The sequence below is a fragment of the Lasioglossum baleicum genome, chromosome 3 (assembly GCF_051020765.1).
Source record: "Lasioglossum baleicum chromosome 3, iyLasBale1, whole genome shotgun sequence".
In the NCBI taxonomy this organism is placed as follows: domain Eukaryota; kingdom Metazoa; phylum Arthropoda; class Insecta; order Hymenoptera; family Halictidae; genus Lasioglossum; species Lasioglossum baleicum.
In genome coordinates, this window is record NC_134931.1 from 20,363,310 (window position 1) to 20,383,108 (window position 19,799).

The following is a 19,799-nucleotide window of genomic DNA, read 5'->3' on the forward strand; positions in this document are numbered from 1 at the left end:
AGCGGGACGACTGATGGACGAGAGACGTGACGCGGAACGTTAATATTTTATTATACAATGGCAGTTTGGACACAGTCTGGACACACTAATACTGTTTCACTCTATTGACTGCAACAGCTAAATTTTGATTTCCATGATAATATGTTTTTACTGCTAACAGAAGGTGTTATGGCTCCATCTAAACCAAACGTTTCTTCTCCAATTTCATTTTCTTCCATTGAGACCGTAACATTTTGTTTTGTGCCTCTGTACGGGAATACCTTAAACCGAGAAAGATGTTTGTACATAAATCTTTGTAAAATTAGACAGACGTTCTAGTAGATCTTAAGCTACTTACCGATGGTTCTTTGAGCGTGCTGTTGCACTTAATAGACTCATTGTGTTCCATGTACCGACTATATCATGCACAGGTACCAAGTTAATAGTCTCAAGCACGTGTTCAGAACCCATAAGAGTTAAGGAACCATACACTTTAAAGACAGTGTATTTTTTCTGACAAAGAGAGACAGTATACTTCTATAGTACGCTTTAAATGAAATATAAGTTTGTCTACATATAAATATGGTACAGTACATGATAACCCAAGCCTCGAGGAAAAGGAGAAGTCTTGGAATTATTAAGATTCCACTGCATTTCATAAATTGATATCTAGTTCTGGTATAACTTTTATCAGCCCTTGTTCAATATGAAATTTGTAATGTTAAGGATCATACTTACCCATATAGCATAACGGGAACTATTCGAGTCCTTCATGTATATGTCTGAGATGCTTAAGTTATTGAAATAAATTGGTATCTCCGAATTATTTCCCAATGTCAGAGATATGAGAGTAGCAGACGTCTCCGTTTTCGGAACAAGTTCTCCCAAAGTTTGGATTGTTTTAACACCATTCTCTTGGTAATCCTCGGAAGAACAGTGTATGGAGATGTCCTCAACCAATATGGGAATATATGGAATATCATACCGCAAAAGGCTATTACGCCTTCCCAAAGAAAAACTCCAATTTTTATGACTTATTTTCAGGAATTTTCTACACTCATTTTCCAACATTTCTCTGCTTGTATGCAGTGCTGCGATTCGGCTGGATTCGGCCCAATTTTTCTCGCGCACAGTGATCCACAGTGATCCCATACATTGGGATCAGTGTTCCGATCGAAGCAAGCGTAACTCGCGCATGCGCGGCAATTTCAGCCTCAGTAGCGTAACTATTTCGATGAAATCGGGTAGCTTGAGCACCCCACAGACTTTTAAAAAGTCTTTCTTCACTATCAACTGCCATTTTATAATAAAATATTAACGTTCCGCGTCACGTCTCTCGTCCATCAGTCGTCCCGCTAATAACACCGGTACATTCCCGCCAATATAACTGCCTCAAGGCATCAGGGTCCTGGCCGCTCGGCTGCGTCATCGTAGATACGCTACTGTCTTGGCCGCGCATGCGCGAGTTACGCTTGCTTCAATCGGAACACTGATTGGCAGATGATGAGGAGCAGAGGCAGTTATATTGGCGGGAATGTACCGAAAAACCAGTGCTTCGATTGTGCCCAACATTTTTCGTACGATGGATGGCCGCTAGAGGCGCTGTGCGGAAAAACAGTAACGTATCTACTATTGGGTAGCAGAGCGATTCCAGTTATTCATCACTGTTCCAGTTCAATCCGTTCAATCGGAACTGATCGGAACTGATCGGAACACTGCTCCTGTGCACTGTGCACTCCTGTGCCACCGACGAATTCTGTTACATGATGGCATCACCGTGTAATTTTAATGTATTCATTTCACTGATCTGTAATCCTGTAATCTGTGTAAGAAGGTAAGAATACAGACCAGCGGCAATCAGTGGTAGTGGTCAGTAGTGATTGGTAGTGGTACCCTACTGTAAACAGAAACGTGGTTATGTTCTTCAGTGTCACGCTATTAACAATAAATTGAAACAACAACTTTCTTTACAAAGAGTATTTGGGTACGTGTTTTAAATATATAATACTGCATAATTTAAAAATTTTTCTGGAAGTCTTCTTTCAAGATAATAATTAAGTATTATCACATTGTTCATATAACTAATTTCTTTCAGATATAAAGATCATGTCTTCGTGGAAGAAAGCAGCCAAATCAACACAGAAAACTCATAGAGAGAGACATCAACCTGATTCTCGCAAGCATTTAGGTATTTTGGAAAAGAAGAAAGATTATGTTGCTAGGGCCAAAGACTACCAAGAGAAACAACAAACATTGAAACTTCTACGGAAACGTGCTCTAAATAAAAATCCTGATGAATTTTACTTTCACATGATTAACTCTAAGATTGAGAATGGAGTCCATAGAGAAAAGAGCAAAGATGATTCCTCGACTCCAGACCAGATACAACTAATGGAAACTCAAGATATTCGTTATGTTACTCACAAAAGAACCATAGAAGCCAAAAAGATAGATAAGCTTCAAAGTCAATTACACATGATCGATGCTGTAAACGAGGTTCCAAATAAACACATATTCTTCTTGGATGATTCGGAAGAAATAAAAAACTTTGACTTAGCGAAAAGGTTAGACACGCATCCAGCATTAGTAAATAGACGCACGAACAGACCTAAGTTAAGCAGATTAAAGAACATGAAGGTACCAGAAATCGATGAAAAGACTCTCAGTAAAATTGAACAGCAAAAACACATGTCGTACAAGGAATTACAAAAAAGGATCGACAGAGAACGCGAGCTGACTATTGTACAGCAGAAGCTAGAAATGCAAAGGGCGCTGAAAGACAAGAAAATTACTAAACCTAAATTAATGGTTAAGGGCACAAAGAATTCTGCTCCGATATACAAATGGAAATTTGAAAGGAAGCGATAATGTACATTCAGTCTCTTGTTTAATTAATATTATTTTTAGGCATATAAAATATCTTACAAACTTCATATAATCAATAATCTTCATACTATGTCTGAGAATTATTCAATGTAAATAATTTTTATCTATTAATCAACAACTCTGATTGTCAGTAATAAAATCCAATAATTTCATTTTGGGAATGTTATTTCACAAAGACTCTAATCTCGTAAAGATTAATCAATCAATATCTATAATGGTCGTTTCACTTCCTGGTACAGTTATAAATTCCACATCCGGTGTTGTTTCTTCGGTTTCTACTCTAGGCGGCATCATCGTAGACATCATTGTCGTTTTCATAGCGACAGTCGTTGTTCTCATTGTAGTCATCGTCATCTGACTGCTGGACATTGCTGGCATTGGCTTCATCGTGGTAGTTGTTGCAGCCATCATTTTAGTTGTAGCTGTAGTAGCATTGCCCATCATTTTAGTAGTAGTAGTACTCATCACTTTAGTAGTGCTAGTGCTCATTGCTGCAGGAACTGTTGATAAACTGACACAATCGTAATTCAGCTGCCATATTCGTTTTTTCGAATAGATGTCCAGTCGAAGGCAAACCGTAATCGACCTGAAAAAAATATATTTAATGACTACACACTCGAGATCAACTGAACATCAAAATATTACCTAGAGAACTGATTAAGTTCCAAAACGTTTATGCACGCGGTTGAGAAAATACATCGCGGTATATCGATGCAAAACTTCAGCGGCCTATAGTCTGCAAAGCAAAGAAATCAGTTGCCGAAAAGGTGTATTTCGAAAAATAACGATGTTTGCCGTCACCTGTAACTTTTCTGGATTTCAGTACATCCGAATTCAACGTCACGTCGATTCTTACTCCGCTTCCCTGATAGATGAAGTTAACGCACACTGTTGTACAAATTGGTTGTAGATGACCAAAAGAAGTAATGACTCTGTGAATAATAAACGCTGCTAAATTAAATAATTATACACTTACAATTTTTCTCAGCTTTGATGAATAAAATGGTAACAATCTGGCAACAGGAACACGCATAAGACAAAGAACAGCTGCAACTTGGCCGAATGCTCGTCACGGTCTTGTAAGCCAAAAATCCATTTGTAATTGGAAACCCTATCACACATTTAACGATATTCACATATCACGAAACAAGGAAATAGATATACATAATAAAGAAACCAACTTTCTTCAGCGATAGTAATGGGCCAGTGAAAGAAGAAATGCAACCAAAACGAAATTAGGACACTGCACATTCTAGAATCCATGCTTAGAGTGTTCCAATGCACGTTTTACTATGGTGCACTCACAACTCGATGACCAATACAAGTTGCACCTCTCATGCTTCCAGCGAGCACCAGTGTCCACGGCGATTGTTATTCTACTAAACAATATTGTCAGATTCATTCTCGGGTCGGTGATTTCCCTATAGAAGGTGCAGGATGATGACCGAGATATAACGAAACAATAATGTTTTTACTGCACCTGTGTATTATGTTTATTCGCCGCTTTCTCTCTCGAACGCATATCTATTGTTTAATGTCGGCAATCGGCTCAAACGAAATCAATCATCTCACAATATTTTCTCGAACGCAATACATTATGTACATTTGAACTGCGAATTTAATACCTGGATCCATTATAAACAATTTAATAAATATCTTATAAAGTGAACGATCGAGCTTGCTCCAAAATGGAAGAAATATGAAACAATCGATTGATAAGTACGGGAGTTGGGTCATAATAAATAATATAATCATATTATTCTTTCAAGACAAGAAAAGTATAATAAATAGACATTTCCACGTTGAAAATGGCAGAAATTGCGCATAATTGTGCTATTAGAGCGTTCCCATCGGTCACGGAGGCAATATTGTGATTTTTCATAAATCGAGTATGTCGTCATCGTCATCATCGTCGTCATCGTCGTCATCGTAATCGTAATCTTCTTCTTCTGCATCGTCGTCGTCATCTGGCAAGATCTCTACTTGACCTATTCCACCTCCATCCTCCGGTTTAACCAGAGCTAAGCCGTTTGAGCCGAATCTGAGGCAATCTAATCCGACCTGGAAATGTGTACGTTCATAATGAATCGACTAACGGGAAATCTTACAGCTCGAATAACCTGGACTTAGACGACTTACCTTGAACAAGGTGGTCTCCCGAAATTTGCCTTCCATGTTCACGCACATATGAATGTTTCTTCCTTGGAAGTAAATGTTGTAGAATCTAATGCAGGCCTTAACTATCGGCAGTCGTGGCACTGGCACGCATATCGGCCGAGGATTCTTTCCTGAAACAATAATTTCCGCTCGTAAAAGTGTTCGAGCAACTTGATTTTATGAAATTCACTTCAATGGCGCTATAGCTGGGGTCTACTTTAATCAATTAATTATTATAACGTGAAAGAATAATAAAACCACTTGGGTCATGATTTAAGAGAAACAAATTTTGCAAATTTCAAAATACTTTAGAGACCAGCTAGAACAAGAAACAGTGATAAAGTCTCCTTTCATAAGTGCGACAGAAATAAGAGAATTGAATAACGCAGATACAGTGACTTCCATTAATATTCGGACGCTCCAAAAAAAAAACGATAACTTTGTTAATATTGGACTATGCGATTTGAAGTTTTTGGGGAAAAGAAATTTTTTCAAAAATTGTAATTCATCGGAATTGTAGAAAAATTACTAAAAGTTGCATTTTACAACTTTTTTATGCGGGTCTATATTGAAATTTTAAAAAATACGTTTTGTATATGCACTGTGAAAGTTTCATAGAAATCAATTGATGCGGGAGAAAACGACAGGCATTGAAAGATGTAAGAATCCTTAGAATTACTGGAGTTGGAAGCCGAAAATCGCGAAAAACTGCAATCTTTACCATCTTTAAACTTATACCATCTGTAGCTCATTACAACGTCGACCGATTTTGACGAAATTTTCAGAATATGTTTAATTGATACAGGTCTACGAAACGCGTGTTTTCTAAATTTTCCATACAAGTCCACATACAAAAGTTGAAAAATACAACTTTCAGTATTTTCTCTGCAATTCCGACAACTTGTAGTTTTCTTCAAAAATTTTTCTCGCGTTGTGTAGCAAACCAATTGTTCTAACTTCCCAAAAAAGTACAAATCGCATAGTCCAATATTAAAAAAGTTATGGTGTTTTTAAGAGTGTCCGAATATTAGTGGGAGTCACTGTATGTTGAATCGACGTGTTTGATCAACCCACCGGAAATCGTTCTCGTGTACAGAACTCTATCGTTCATTGAAACCTTTGCAGTGAAGCTGAACTCGTCTGCGTCGTAGGTGACATTCACGCAAGCCTTTTGTTTCCAGGTGTCGAACAGTATCCTGGAGCAGCATCCGCATAGTCCTCCTCCGCATTGGCAAGGTCCTTGTCTAGTCGCGGTGACCTGAGTACTCTGGTTCGTAGCAGTATTGTTCGCTTGTTTCAGCAATCTCGCCAGTTCCACTACTGTCTTCTTGAAGTCCTCCCTCGAAAGTACATTATTCACAGAGTTCTCTGACCTCTCTTCTTGTTCGACGACCCATTCGCTGATCCTTCCCGCGGAACTTTGGGTAATAAAAAAAACGAGGAAAAGCAAGCGATAGATCTTCATTGTTTGTCTGCGAATTCAGTCGCCACGAGAGGACATCTTCGATGAACGATTGGAACTCGACTGACCGGTTAACGGGCAACTTTGCTGTGACCTCGTTTTATGGAGAAATTTAGGTTTGACTGGAGCCGTTTATCCATATATTCGATCGTTTCATTAACTTTTCTGGAAACTAGATTCCGGAAGAAGACGCGGCAGGCAAGTTTCACCGGGAAATCGAAAGTACATTCGTAGGGAGGATGCAATTTGAATCTGTACAAAATACTGTTCGTTTATTGAGATATAACACTTTATCTACGATCTTAACAGTACCGCTTCACGTTAAAATATCTAGGTGCACGGCAGTGCACCAGCCAAGTTCTCGCACTACCTCCTTTTACACGAAACCACTTAGCCGTGTTTTAGAGGCTTATAATTCGGCACTGGAAGCAGATGGAGAGATGTAATTTCGTATACTTGTTAAATGCTATTATGTCTCAATATTGACAAAACATTAATCTTCCAACGTTAGTAGGTTCCGAGATATAGGACCTCAAAAATCGCTAAATTTGTCACTGACTGACTGACTGACAGATCATCAAATCCTTTTAGGTACTTCCCATTGACCTACAATGTATTAGGTTGTCCCAAAAGTTTCTTCCGTAATGTGATCCTTTAATATTGCTAAATAAATATTAGGTTGTCCCAAAAGTTGGTTTTCGATTCATGCACATAATGCAAATTCATATTAAGAAGTACTAAAATATTAACATAAAGATTATCGTATTGTTTGTATTTATTTAGCGACATTAAAGGAACACATTCCGGAAGAAACTTTTGCGGCAACCTAATATAACAACATATAACAAACACTCAAAGGAATAATTATCGAAGTTTGAACTTTTACACCTTAACTTAAAGGGGTCGTATTGAAAAAAACATTACGAAATAGATACGTAGGATAGAACATAGCAGCATAACATACATAAGTATACGTTTTATTAGCTTCGAAGTCGCAACAAATAGTCTGATGATAAAAAACAATCGCTCTAACGTAAGCAAAAGAAACTGCACCGAGCATCGTCTATACCAGGGGTCGGCAAACTTATTTTTTTCCGACAGCGGTGCTCGGGTATATTTTGACCCAGTATCAAAATTGTCTTACAATTATCAATTTCTAGGAACCGAATGAAAAGTTGTCACATTATGAATATCAAGGAGATTAATGGGTCTACAAAAAGTATAAAAATCAGTCTTAAAACATCAACAATTTTAGTTACCAAAATGATCCGTCGTCCGAGGGTTAAATGATAGGATGAGATCGCAAAGATTGTAGGAAACTTTTTCAACGAATAATAATGCAACCAAAGCTACATTAATTGCAAACAAAATGTTGGTGGAACAAGAGTAAAAGAGAATTTGAAATAATTGGGGGACGAGGACACTACCTGTCAATATAGTTAAAACCATGAAGATTTGTGTAAGCAGATTAAAGATGAATAGTTTGCACATTATTTGCAAAACATGTACATAATATCGAAGTACCTGCATAGTAAAGTAGTGTTTAGAAAAATGAATAAATATATGATTACGATCAGTATAAATATACATTATCAATAACAACCGTTTCGTCAAGGCTCTTGTTACACTTGTGGATAATGTCTATGCCGATCGATATCATTTAAATAGTTGATATAAATTAATTTGGATATTTCTTATATAATTATATACATATCCATATGTGTATATGGAGCATAACTCGTCCATGATCACAGCTTAAGCTGTCCAATCTGTGCTTCCTCTTCAGGACTCAGCGTCGATGTATAGTTCACATAAGCCTCCAAATCTTGCTGTTCGAACTCCACCTCGTCGTACACTTCCGGTTCCTCTACTAGTGTATGCATCTCAAGAGTCGATGCATCGGTAATGTTCCCGATTTGCGCCCAAGAGATTCCATCGACGCCGACTTTCACGCAATTGAAGTGCAAGGTCAGGATCGGCGAGCCAACAATACGAGTTTCCAAGTCGATGCAGGCGTGAAGGTTTCTTCCTTCGGTGTGCAAATCGAAGAAACGAATGCAGAAGTTGACGAAAGGCAGATAGGGCACTGGGGCGCACAGTGGTGGCGGGTTTCTGGCTACGGTAATAACGAAGGTGGATTTTTACAAATATAGGAAGCACATCACGTTTCTTTTCGTACAATATTTTTTCCAATGAAATAACAAGAACAATCACTTTTATTATTAGATATTACTATCAAATAACTTACCAGACAAGGTATTGGTGTAGATCTCTCTCTCGTTCATGGTGAGCGCCATGTTAATAGCTAATGCTGAGGGATCGTAAGTGAATTTCGTGCACGCGCGACGATTGAAATTAATCGAGGTCAGATTAACACCGGTACAACAGCTACATTGGAGATTCTCGCATTGGCAGGGCAGACCTCGATACGCGATCTTGGTTGACAATGGATCTCTGCTAGAATCTTCCCTTTCCGGCTTGAGATTGACTCCAGTCGCCGGATTATAATAAACGGTAGTGTATTTGGCAAGATCTGTTAAATACAATTGTTTTGCCGATATGATTGATCGATTCAATTTGTTTCCTCCAATATCCAAACTTTTACCGGTACTAACAATTTTATTGTCCAACTTAACACTGTGAACGTTTCGCACCGCGAGAAATAATACAAAAACACACAACATCTTGGCCAACATGGTTCCCGAAGAGAAACGTCCGATGCCGATCGGTTCTGGTCGTAGACTGAAATTAGGCTGAGATTCGACCACTCCACGATGTGTCTTGACCTTCATTAATTATACATAAACTTTCGATAGAAAGCAAGCCCGGGAGATTCGAAGGGATCCTACGTGAGAGTGTGTATGTATTAATGTCTTTGTATTTCTCTGTCCTGTTCTTCTTTTCTCGTGTCGTTTTGTAGATTCCGTAGACGACGTTATCCTCGTGCTGGGACTAGTCAAGCAACTAAAACTTTACTATAAATAGAATTCACGTTTTGACTGACAGTATTTCATAGCGAGTGTCGTAAAAATACTTAATACTAATCGTTTTATTGAATAGTCGGTAAGGTCAGAACGGTTTCTGGTCAATTTTCATTCTAAGTAAGTTGCTATCGAACTGCGATAAGATATTTTAATCGGAAAGTTATATTCCGTGTCTGTCAGACTAATTACGAGTACAAGTATCACAAGGATTCATATTTACGCGTCTCGCGTGTTCGTACACAGTCGAAGAAAATGAAATCTGTAAAAGTACACTTTTATTCAATTCGTTTAATTACAATTTCAATAAATTAATTCAATAAATACATATAAATACGTGCATATCTTAAACAATAGAGTATTACACTAATCGAGTGATTCGATATGGCTGAGGTCGCGGACGACGTTTGCGACTCGTCTGATCGTGTGTCGATTCCCGTCTTTGTATCAATATTTTGAACGTTCTTTCCACATTTGTCGATATAATCATTTACCAAAGAAAGAAAGAAAGAATTCATCAGTCTCCAATATTCCTTAATCTAGCCAACAGTGACCCGTTTAGTCGACAAAATTTCTCCACGACGAGAATCCTGTCTAATCGACGGATCTACAGCGACTCTCATTAATATTCGGACGCTCTAAAAAAAGCGATAACTTTTTTAAATGTTGGACTATACGATTAAAAACTTTTTGGGAAGCTAGAGCAACTAGTTTACTACAGGATGCGAAAAGAAATTTTTTCGAAAATTGCAATTGGTCGGAATTGTAGAGAAAATACTAAAAAGTTGCATTTTACAACTTTTTTATGTGGGCCTATACTGAAAATTTAAAAAATACGTTCCGTAGATCTGTATCAATTAAATATATCCTGAAAATTTCGTAAAAATCGTTTAAAGATGGTAAAAATTGCAGATTTTCACGATTTTTTCGGCCTATAACGGCAGTAAATCTAAGAATTCTTACATCTTTCAATGTCTGTCGTTTTTGTTCTGCATCAACCGACTTCAATAAAAATTTCACAATGCGTATAATTGACACAGGTCTACAAAATGTATTTAAAAAATTTTTAATATAGGCCTACGTAAAAAAGTTGTAGAATGCAACTTCTAGTATTTTCTCTGCGATTCCGGCCAATTGCAATTTTTGAAAAAACTTCTTTTCACATGCTGTAGTAAACTAATTGCTCTAGCTTCCCAAAAAAGTTCAAATCGTTTTGTCCAATATTGGAAAAGGTATCGGTATTTTGAGAGCGTCCGAATATTAGTGAGAGTCACTGTATATAGAATCCCAATTATCGAATGACTGGTGTGAGAACAGTCGTGAACACTCAAAGCCTCATGACTTTGCTTTGGCGGCCGCCTCTCGAATGCCTGCTCCTCGCCAAAAGTCCACTGAGACCCAACTCGTAATCGTCATCGTCCGCATCCGAGCTCTCGTCATTCTTCTTCACTTTTCTCTTTTTCACATTTTCCTTATCGCCGTAAACCAGCGCACTGATCATAGCATCCTCCTCCTCGTCATCGTCATCGACTAGATCGTCTAGATCTTCGGCTTTCTCGTCTTCGTCTTCAGCATTCCCTTGTTCCGTCTCTTCTTTCTCGTCCTCGTACTCATCTTCTTCCTCGCTGTCTTTCTCATCGTCATCACTCAGCAATTCTGCTTCTTCGTCGTCGTCATCTAAGATATCATCATCATCGTCGTCATCGTCGTCATCGTTGTCGTCGTTGTCGTCGTCGTCTCCTTTAACCGGTTTCTTCACAGGTTTCTTCTTCTGATCCGTCTCGGTCTCGATCGCATTGATGCTTGTACTGGTGAGACTAGGCTTCTTGTTGATTTGCGGCACCGTCACCTTCTTCGTCGGGAGTTTTCCTGGCTTCGCGTATGCCAACACTTTATTCGACGTCTCGGTGACAGTATCCTCGAACTCGTTGACTGCTTCGGTAACGGAGAACTCGTCCGAGTCCTCCGCGACGTTGTCCTCTGGCTGAATACTCTGAACCGGAATATACTCGTTATCGTCGTTGCTATTGTCCTCTGCGCTGTCCCCAACGATCACCGCTTGGTCAGTGTTCAAAGGCGTCGCGGGCGTAGGCTTCGCTAGAAGCGGAATCGTAAATTGAAGAAGAGGCGCGGCTGTGGTACCCTTCGGTTTCTTCGTGGTAGTTTCATCGTCTCCGGTGAAGATGTCCAGTAGAGCTCCGAATCCAAGAATGTCGTCGTCGTCGTCGTCGTCTTCCTCGGCTGACGAATCCGGTACAGAGTTAGTCAATGGAGAAATCTCCGAAGGGTTGTCATCGTCGTCGTCCTCTTCGTCGTCATCGTCAGCACCCAAACCGAAGATGTCATCGTCGTCATCTTCTTCCGGCGATTCTGTCTCTACCACAGGCAGAGGCTCTGCCGGGCGTAGCTTCAGGCCATCGGGACCGAATCTGTGGGAAGAAATAGTTTCTTGAATGAAGCATTGCAATAAAAGTATATGCTATCTCTCTATATGCTATCTATAGTGGAGTAGTCAGCTGTTTTAAGCGTTGTCGTTCATTAATAATGTACTGCTTTCTAAATTTTTTATACGAGGACGTGAAGCCTGCATCGGAGGTGACGAACAAGCTGACCATTCTGGCCATTTTAAGCATCTCATCAGAAAATTTCCAGCCGTTCCGTCAATGTTGAAAAATTGCACAACATTAATTTTAAATTTTATTACCTAAAGCAGCTGACACGTAAACTGGCTTCCAGTTCCGTCGACGATTGCAGCTCCAACCCAAGACAGGCTTTGAAGTGGTTCTTGGCTTCGCGTTGGATCGAGTAGATCCTGCCACAGAATTTCGTGAATCCTCCGGGTAACGGGACGCACACCGGTTTCGGACTCTTCCCTGAAAATCAGGCCGGTGCCGTTATTAGTTGGACAGATCTAACCTTTTAGAAAACGCATTCCTTTGTGCGATCATTTAATGTATGCGAAACTTTCACCTTGGCGCGCGCGCGCGATCGATCCGGACACGTTGATCGGCCAGGCGACGCCTATGCGTTATGAATAACTTTGTTCTGACACGACGCCAAGTATCCGATGTTTGTACACCGGAGAGACATGAATTTGTTCGGAACTGCGAACTTCTCTGACCGACAAAATCTGCCGTTTGCCTTTGTGCACGAACGATCGGTGAAAGTCGAAACGAGTTTCTCAAATTCCGAGGGGGAGTTGAAAGAAGCGCGTAACAATTAACACACTTTTCGGGTGATTAGCTATTTTCGTAAACGCGGGAATTCATTTATATACTAAACAATGCCCATACAGCACTCTCTTTTCTTCTTTAACAATCTTAACATTTTACCTATCGGAAGCCTATTAATAGGATTATCAATAATTGTGCTGCATCAAAAGAAACTATAGAAATCTTCAGTTACATTGCGATCTTAAATGAAACTATTAGATGACGTTATTGAGGGCGACTTGTTAGTTCACAATGAAAATTGCTGTTGCTATTGAAGGTTCCATTAAAAAGTGTTTAGCCATTTACCATTGATTTTTCAAAATTATGCAATAATCACCGGTCGGTAATGTGTTAATAAGTTCCCAGAGATCCTAGATGGAAGATTTACCGGGGTAGAAGAGAGTTCAACAAAAATATTTACCATTTACGATAGTGCTGGTCAAGATGTTGTCGCCGAAGCTGAGCTGAACTGCCAAGTTGTCCCCTTGGAGATACTGCAAGGACGCGCATCCTAAAATCAAAGAATCCATGTCATGCAATTACATAGCTCTTCCGCGGGCACAGTTGAAGAGACAAGTATAACGTGCCGCGGATGCGTTATGTCGTTATCTCTCAGCTGTTATACTTTCTAATGTCCGCGTTCTAATACCTTTAATCAAATCAGAAAATAATTACCTGGCCCCTGCAGTTGCACCAACGGTATATGGAAGTCCCGGCAACAATTGCATATGTTCTCGTTGCAAGTGCAGTATCTGTTGACATTATCGGTCGCTTGTTTCAACGACAGCGTCGATACACCGACGTTGCTCTGCTTGGAACTATTACTGATGGCTCGTTGCTCGATCTGGTTCTGATCTATATAAAATGTTCAACTTCGCTATTGCCTTCGATGTTACATCTCTTAATGCTACGGGCACGTTAACTATTGGTTGGCAGGCTGCGTGAATTGTACTCATTCATCAGAGGCAGAGACCACGAATTGCAATAGTTATTTCGCAAAGTATAATGACTCGATTGCGAAATGTATGCGCTTATGTTTAGATAGCTTCGTTGCACGTTCAATTAATTTTCACGAGCCAATAACCAAAAGAAAAAGAAAATAATTGGATCACTGGATCTGCAAAGGCCCAAACGACTGCATTGATACCCTAATCACGTCTATCCAGTAAATACAAAAAAAGAATTAAACCGTCTTCGAAAAAACGCACTAAAAAAATGGTCCAAAAAGTATGAAATAATTTCCATTTAATTTATGTGAACGTAAATGCAATACAATCTTTTCGGAGGCGGCGCAAAAATTAAAGTCGGTTAATTATAGATACTAAATGTAACAGTAATATTTACTGTTTTACGTAACAAAACATGTGAAAGTGGATTACACGTTGCACAGGTAAATTGACTCTTCGACGGAAACGAAGCGTGAATAAACCCTCTTCCACGGTATGTCATCGACAGTAAGCATTCAGCTCTGATATACTAACTAGCATACTTATTACCTTTGCTTCCCTTTCAGCGGAGAAATTGATAAAAACAAAAACATAGAGAATATAAAGAGTAGTATTATTACCGATAACTCTGCCGTAAGCTGAGTACGCGATAATCGCCAGAATCAACAGCCACTCGATAACCACCGACAGCCGCATCTTCTTGTTTCCTCTGCAACGTAAAGATTAAGAATGCGATAAATGTCTGCCACAGTTGTACTATACGCGAAGACACGTGCGCCCATCATTCCCTTGGCCGGCTCGCTAAAGTCAACCGGCCATGCAATCAACGTTCCACGATTTTCGGCATTATCGCGATTTGCGCAAATTTTTTTTAAACGAAAGCTGAAACGTTTTTTAACATTGAAAGAATTCGCTAAACTCGCACAACTTCAAGAAAATTGTGGTTTCTCCAATGCTACGCGCGGAAGAAATTTCTTTTTAACATGCGACACATCATTTCCCGTAGATTTTTGCGCGCTGATTTCAAATCTGGTTTCAAAATTTGTCTACGACCTCGCAGGATTTTGCAAGAAATCGATTTTCGTGAACACAACATATGAAATCATTTTTTCGTTGCAAATTTTAGCAGAGAGCATGACGTCGGTGTTACGGAAGCTGTACACCGCACATCTTCGAAATTCTATGGATCTTTTCAGGTGTTCTCGTATCGACTTACCTCCAGGACGAGTGTGCAGCTCGAGAGGTTCACAAGACAAGATTGTTTTTCGATCCGAAGGAAGAAGCGTCGGAGAGCCACTCACGAATTGCTTGACAGAAAAGCTAACGGAACCGCGAAGCGTGTCACACGGAAGTACCGGATGCGGCGAAACGGTGTGAACAATACGATCACGTGTTACGCTCGTTAACGATAACGTATCGCGAAGGGTGAAGAAGCATGGTTGTTTGTTCGCGTAGGTAGAGAGCAATCATTTCGAGCAAGGAGAGCACGCGGGAGAAACGATTTCTGTCTCGAGTTTCGAACGGAGAATTCGCGGCGTGCCGGCTCGCACGAGGTCTAGAAGCTCTCCGTCAGTCCGCGACCGGTTGACCTAAATCCCGGTCACGGTCAAAGACGAGTTGCGCGCCGTTCAGCTGGGTACTTCGGTGACTCGATTAAGGAAGCACGTTTGCGGACGCACATGCTACCCATTGTCTTCGCGCCGGTGATTATACGGTTAGAACACGGGGAACGGTGCACAGTACGCCACGGTATGTTCGTTAAATCTACCACTCCCGTCTCATGCTGATAACATCGTCAAGATAAAAAGAACTGGATTTCATTCATATCGTCTACAGAACGCTGACAGAAACATTGTTCGGCGAAGCGAGTTGAATTCGTTTCGATTCAAGTACCCGGCGTGGATATAACGAGTTTGAGGGTTTACGATGCTCGGAATCTGACGAAAAGATTGCATCAGCGGTTCGAAGGGAAGCATCCACAAAGAGAAGTGACGGCTGTTGAAGTGTTAGAGAAACAACGTACACTTACCTGTGCGTTGACGGACGAAATCCAAGGTAAAAATGTGATCGGTAGCCAGGCGATCCTTCGGAAAAAACGTCTCTCTTTGTCGCACCCTTCCGCTCTTTTTTGCGACTCTTCGTCTTACGGAGGCCAATGTCTAACTGAAGTTGCCGCCCAACTCCCCCCAAAGGTTTCTTTAAAAGTCGGTCAAGCCACCACCACCTACCTCGCTCGACGTTCCGATTATTAAGCATTCTAATACAGTCTAGGTAAATGAGACGACGATTCCCCACCAGCAAAGATCCCCCAGGTGATCCAGACTGCAAAGCTGTCGTTCCGACGACGAAAGTTGCCAGGAAGTTAGCGTTTTCGTCGCTCGTCGAACCATTGTCGGTGTCGGTGTCAACCACGTCCGGATCCACTGGTACCAGCCTCGATCCTCCATGGACGATTTACGCTCGAGCATTACAAAGATGACTCAACACACGACGACAACACCGAGATCGCAAGATCGGATAACAGTCGGGGAATCTTGATGATCGATCGTTCATACTAATTATTTTATCGCGTTGACCACATCGTCTGCGTGATGTAATTCCAGGAATGGAAATAAAGGAACTTCGTTATCGACAGAAGAGAAATTCAGTTGAATTTTTAACTAAACTTGACGAAAGATAAAGCGTAAATGATGCGAGGAGCGTGTGCGTTCGAGGTTCCTGTTTTCTTAACCGGAGTTAACTCGACGTTCGCATTCAACTAGAAGTTTCGATGGACCGATTTTCTATTCGTACTACTTACACGACCGTTCACATGTTGGGCGTGGAGGAAACTTGAACTTTGCAATCGAAAGAGTAGGATCGAATGCTTGAAATTTTATATGTTTCTAGTTAATCCATACAGAAATGCAGTGGCCCCAACAATTATTTGAGCACGTTTGCGATTTGCGACAAATCGTCGACATTTAAGTGTGACAATTTCATGAAACAATAAGTTGGAGCTCGAGTCTTCCATATGCTTTCATAAACAACAATCCATTTTTGTTACGGGTGGAAAACTGAGTTGTTCTAAAAAACTTCCTTTTGTGAATGAACCAGTCATAGATTTAAAGATTGAGTATGCTCCGAATGTTTCAAAAGTCGTCTTTAAAGGTTTTGGTACAGTGCTACTACTGAATTAATCTTATTAACACTTTACCTACCGAAAGCCTATTAATAGGATTTCCAATAATTATGCTGTACCAAAAGAAAGCATAGAAATTTTCTTTTACGTTACAATTTTAAATGAAACTATTAGATGACGTTATTGAGGTTGACTTGTTAGTTCACAATGAAAATTGATGTTGCTATTGAAGGTTCCATTAAAAAGTGTTTAGCCATGTAGCATAGATTTTTCAAAATTATGCAATATTCGCCGGTCGGTAATGTGTTAATAGGATTCCGGTAGGTGAAGTGCTAACACTGGCCAATCTATCCATCCTGTTTATGTCTGGCAATTAAAGCGATAGACTATAATCATTAGATTGGATCTCCCTAGCAGTTAATAGATCATTATATAGGAAACAGGTCAAATTTAGAGACTAATTTCCCGAACCATTTCCTCCGAGCAAGTTGCATCTCGTTAACGAGCATGGGTAAAAGTTAATCGAGTTGTGTTTATTGCGTCCGTACATTGTTCTTCGCTATACAGTGTATTTTCAGCTGCGAACAATCGTGTAGAATTCTATGTACACAAATTTGCACACGCCCCAACACACAAACCCCAATAGCCGCGCGTTCTAATCATTAGTCCCCGCTCCGAGCCAAGCAATTTCTACCGCTATAAATTATAACGAAGGAAAGGTGTCCGCGCGCGGTGCGTCCGTAATGAGCGAGACGGAAATTCTTCATTCATCGAACGTGCAGTTCGCTTTTACACGTTACAATTAACGCCGAGACATTTCACCGACCTTCAAACTGGTCGTTGGTTCCGTATGCAACGGTCGAACTACAGTGGCGAAGAAAAGAAAGTTTAAACAGTGATGTATACGATCACCACCACAATTTTTACCAGCTGAAATTTAATTTCAATGCAGCAATGAATTTTTCATGAATATCTACGTCTTATAAAATAAAGGACGCGACAAAACTAGAAAATTAATGGTATTCGTATCTTATATTTACCATAAGACACTTTCCAGTTAGCAAATCTACTTTCTCTTCATCTGATTTTCATAAAATCTACTGTCTGCTTATTACAATGTACTTTTGACCGCTGCCCGGGTCGAACAAAATTGATTATTAACGCATTAATAAAGTATATTGATGTTATATTTTGTGGTAATTTGCAAAATTGCTTAGTTCGTAACATCAGATCGAACCAGTGCGCTGAAAACATCAATATACCTTGTTAACAAGTTGTCGATCGAGATAAAGGAATGGCGGAGATAAAGGAATAAAGGAGAATGCCCTAGATTAGAATGTTATCAAAAGTTATTAATATCCCAATGCAGAAATTCCGATTTGAATCTTTCTTTTGTTTGGCATTGTAGATTTGACACTTGGATAGTCAGTCCGTCGATCAACCACCGCAAAAATCTATCTCTAAACATGCTCCGAGAGGCTAATTGACGCGTGATTAATAATACGATCGCCTCTCGGCTAATCTGCGCGACAAACATTCTTGCACGAGAGATAAGATCCTTCATCTCGCTGGGATCTCCAGGCGGAACGGTGTTTTGGTAATCGAGGAGGGGTCTTTCTCCGGTTAGTAGGTCGAAGAAAGTAGTGGTCAGGAGTGGTTTGCCTTGGTCAACACTTGTCCGTCAGCGTAGAGATTCTACAATGGAATTCAAACACCAAAGGACTGTGGTACACTGGACAATTATTGTCGATGACGTCCATTCTGTTTTACCAATATGTATTTTCCGGCAACACGCTCCTCGGGATTCTAAACCGTCGCTCGCCGGACCAGGTAAATAACGAAGAAGTAGGTCGGGATAAGAGAGGAAACGAGTTTTTACGGAACATCATGGATAATTTCTCCTTCGATTCCATCCTTTTTATTTACAATCTACAAAAGAACAATTGCTCACAGTTCACTTTATGAGAATGTACATTTTTAATAAGATCAGTTCCTCCTGTTGTGTTCGATGGAATTAATTTTAATTGAAGGTGTCCTTGTTTAAGACGAAACTAGGGAGCTTTTGTTAGTTGTTTACGATAAATAGTATGAATGCCCTTCATTTTCATAGTGCATAAAATGAACAGAGGTAGCCCAGTGGACGATAATTATCGAAAGAAGCTCAAAATACAAATTGCGAATCGATTACGATAGATTTTGTTAGACAATGATGCTATTTATATCTTGAATAAATCTTTGAATAGAATTAGATCTCTTTAACGATACTAGAAATTTACAATGCAATTACGACGACGCTGATCGCGGCGAAGTAATTAGGACTCCGGAGTGTCCAAGCGTAACCATAACCGATTTTCCTCGTCCAACCGAGCATACACTCCTTCCCCTTTCGTTGGACGTTTTCATGCCACTGTTCAAGATCGATCTGGAAAAAGCGAAGGTACACGCGCTCGGCCGGATAACATGGTGAAAATATAATTGCCAGGGAATTGTGGCAACGAGGAAACGGGTTCATGCTAACGACGGTATCTAATCATTGTCGGGCATCGATTTCTGGTGCGTGTATTACTATAATTACGCGCCATAAGCATGACGTTCCGCGCTTTGAAAAGAAGAGCCTTGAACAGGACTCGTTAGTTATAGATACGTGTGTCTAACATGGGTTTCCGTGTGTCCTGTTTTTCGAATGATCAACTTACCGAAAAGCGTATATATTCACTTTTACTCGGTTCCGAATGTTTGTCACCTTTGTGAGAAGGAGCAAGGAGGGGAACTGGTCGACCGATGTAAATTGTTGAAGGAGATCGAGAAAAAGGAAATGCTTTTCCTGTCAAGCTGTAAACGGTAGCCATCGTTCGCTACGAAAAAGAAGAACACAGGCCCGTTTTTTTTCCAGCGGAGGCCCGACACCACAGATGGGACGGTGGCGTAAGTCCTCTCTTGGTACCAGGTTGCCGAAGGAGGTCACCCGGTCACCCAGATGAGGTTCCTTGCCCGTTGTTACCTCCGCACCTCGGCCAATGGCGTGGCACCTCATCGTCGCCGTGGCCAATCCTG

The 19,799-nt window shown here is 40.3% G+C and overlaps 6 protein-coding genes across 8 annotated transcripts; 1 reads left to right on the forward strand and 5 right to left on the reverse strand.

The window, feature by feature from the left end:
- Nucleotides 1-27: 27 nt before the first annotated feature.
- On the reverse strand, nucleotides 28-1,268 carry LOC143207183 (uncharacterized). Its single transcript, XM_076420347.1, has 3 exons — nucleotides 718-1,268; nucleotides 338-492; nucleotides 28-260 (listed from the first exon to the last, which is right to left on the reverse strand). The coding sequence occupies exons 1-3, from the start codon at nucleotides 1,129-1,131 to the stop codon at nucleotides 179-181; spliced, it is 651 nt and encodes a 216-aa protein (XP_076276462.1). The 5' UTR covers nucleotides 1,132-1,268; the 3' UTR covers nucleotides 28-178.
- LOC143207180 (uncharacterized) lies at nucleotides 718-4,348 on the reverse strand. Its single transcript, XM_076420344.1, has 5 exons — nucleotides 4,047-4,348; nucleotides 3,842-3,976; nucleotides 3,667-3,753; nucleotides 3,511-3,601; nucleotides 718-3,451 (listed from the first exon to the last, which is right to left on the reverse strand). Exons 1-5 carry the CDS (start codon nucleotides 4,126-4,128, stop codon nucleotides 3,064-3,066), a joined length of 783 nt encoding a protein of 260 aa, XP_076276459.1. The 5' UTR covers nucleotides 4,129-4,348; the 3' UTR covers nucleotides 718-3,063.
- LOC143207181 (putative U3 small nucleolar RNA-associated protein 11) lies at nucleotides 1,588-3,017 on the forward strand. The gene is made up of 2 exons (XM_076420345.1): nucleotides 1,588-1,963; nucleotides 2,075-3,017. Exon 2 carries the CDS (start codon nucleotides 2,086-2,088, stop codon nucleotides 2,845-2,847), a length of 762 nt encoding a protein of 253 aa, XP_076276460.1. The 5' UTR covers nucleotides 1,588-1,963; nucleotides 2,075-2,085; the 3' UTR covers nucleotides 2,848-3,017.
- A 20-nt stretch (nucleotides 4,349-4,368) lies between the features above and the next one.
- LOC143207182 (uncharacterized) lies at nucleotides 4,369-6,643 on the reverse strand. The gene is made up of 3 exons (XM_076420346.1): nucleotides 6,097-6,643; nucleotides 5,005-5,153; nucleotides 4,369-4,926 (listed from the first exon to the last, which is right to left on the reverse strand). Exons 1-3 carry the CDS (start codon nucleotides 6,485-6,487, stop codon nucleotides 4,744-4,746), a joined length of 723 nt encoding a protein of 240 aa, XP_076276461.1. The 5' UTR covers nucleotides 6,488-6,643; the 3' UTR covers nucleotides 4,369-4,743.
- Nucleotides 6,644-6,746: 103 nt separating this feature from the next.
- LOC143207179 (uncharacterized) lies at nucleotides 6,747-9,581 on the reverse strand. Its single transcript, XM_076420343.1, has 2 exons — nucleotides 8,733-9,581; nucleotides 6,747-8,600 (listed from the first exon to the last, which is right to left on the reverse strand). Exons 1-2 carry the CDS (start codon nucleotides 9,274-9,276, stop codon nucleotides 8,233-8,235), a joined length of 912 nt encoding a protein of 303 aa, XP_076276458.1. The 5' UTR covers nucleotides 9,277-9,581; the 3' UTR covers nucleotides 6,747-8,232.
- Nucleotides 9,582-9,725: 144 nt separating this feature from the next.
- LOC143207171 (uncharacterized) lies at nucleotides 9,726-16,094 on the reverse strand. Of its 3 annotated transcripts, none has more exons than XM_076420332.1 (6): nucleotides 15,654-16,094; nucleotides 14,245-14,333; nucleotides 13,353-13,532; nucleotides 13,099-13,188; nucleotides 12,170-12,338; nucleotides 9,726-11,894 (listed from the first exon to the last, which is right to left on the reverse strand). In XM_076420332.1, exons 1-6 carry the CDS (start codon nucleotides 15,878-15,880, stop codon nucleotides 10,793-10,795), a joined length of 1,857 nt encoding a protein of 618 aa, XP_076276447.1. In that variant the 5' UTR covers nucleotides 15,881-16,094; the 3' UTR covers nucleotides 9,726-10,792. The 3 variants fall into 3 exon arrangements, with proteins under 3 accessions (XP_076276447.1, XP_076276449.1, XP_076276448.1); XM_076420334.1 differs by having other exon boundaries at nucleotides 15,648-15,782; XM_076420333.1 differs by lacking the exon at nucleotides 15,654-16,094 and adding an exon at nucleotides 14,841-15,579.
- Between the last annotated feature and the right edge of the window lie 3,705 nt (nucleotides 16,095-19,799).

Bases quoted from the DNA above. Each gene is read 5' to 3' on its own strand.
- LOC143207181 (XM_076420345.1), top strand. From the start codon at position 2,086: ATGTCTTCGTGGAAGAAAGCAGCCAAATCAACACAGAAAACTCATAGA.
- LOC143207171 (XM_076420332.1), bottom strand. From the start codon at position 15,880: ATGCTTAATAATCGGAACGTCGAGCGAGGTAGGTGGTGGTGGCTTGAC. The intron at 13,533-14,244 runs GTAATAATACTA...CATTTTATATAG, and splicing joins AGCTTACGGCAGAGTTATCG to ATCAGAACCAGATCGAGCAA. The intron at 11,895-12,169 runs GTAATAAAATTT...TTCTTCCCACAG, and splicing joins TTACGTGTCAGCTGCTTTAG to ATTCGGTCCCGATGGCCTGA.
- LOC143207180 (XM_076420344.1), bottom strand. From the start codon at position 4,128: ATGGATTCTAGAATGTGCAGTGTCCTAATTTCGTTTTGGTTGCATTTC. The intron at 3,754-3,841 runs GTAAGTGTATAA...TTTGTACAACAG, and splicing joins CATCAAAGCTGAGAAAAATT to TGTGCGTTAACTTCATCTAT. The intron at 3,452-3,510 runs GTAATATTTTGA...TATTTTTTTCAG, and splicing joins GAACTTAATCAGTTCTCTAG to GTCGATTACGGTTTGCCTTC.
- LOC143207179 (XM_076420343.1), bottom strand. From the start codon at position 9,276: ATGAAGGTCAAGACACATCGTGGAGTGGTCGAATCTCAGCCTAATTTC. The intron at 8,601-8,732 runs GTAAGTTATTTG...TTATTACCGTAG, and splicing joins CTACACCAATACCTTGTCTG to CCAGAAACCCGCCACCACTG.
- LOC143207183 (XM_076420347.1), bottom strand. From the start codon at position 1,131: ATGGGATCACTGTGGATCACTGTGCGCGAGAAAAATTGGGCCGAATCC. The intron at 493-717 runs GTAAGTATGATC...TCTCTTTGTCAG, and splicing joins GTTCCCGTTATGCTATATGG to AAAAAATACACTGTCTTTAA. The intron at 261-337 runs GTAAGTAGCTTA...TCTCGGTTTAAG, and splicing joins GCACGCTCAAAGAACCATCG to GTATTCCCGTACAGAGGCAC.
- LOC143207182 (XM_076420346.1), bottom strand. From the start codon at position 6,487: ATGAAGATCTATCGCTTGCTTTTCCTCGTTTTTTTTATTACCCAAAGT. The intron at 5,154-6,096 runs GTGGGTTGATCA...TTATTGTTTCAG, and splicing joins GTACACGAGAACGATTTCCG to GAAAGAATCCTCGGCCGATA. The intron at 4,927-5,004 runs GTAAGTCGTCTA...ACACATTTCCAG, and splicing joins GGGAGACCACCTTGTTCAAG to GTCGGATTAGATTGCCTCAG.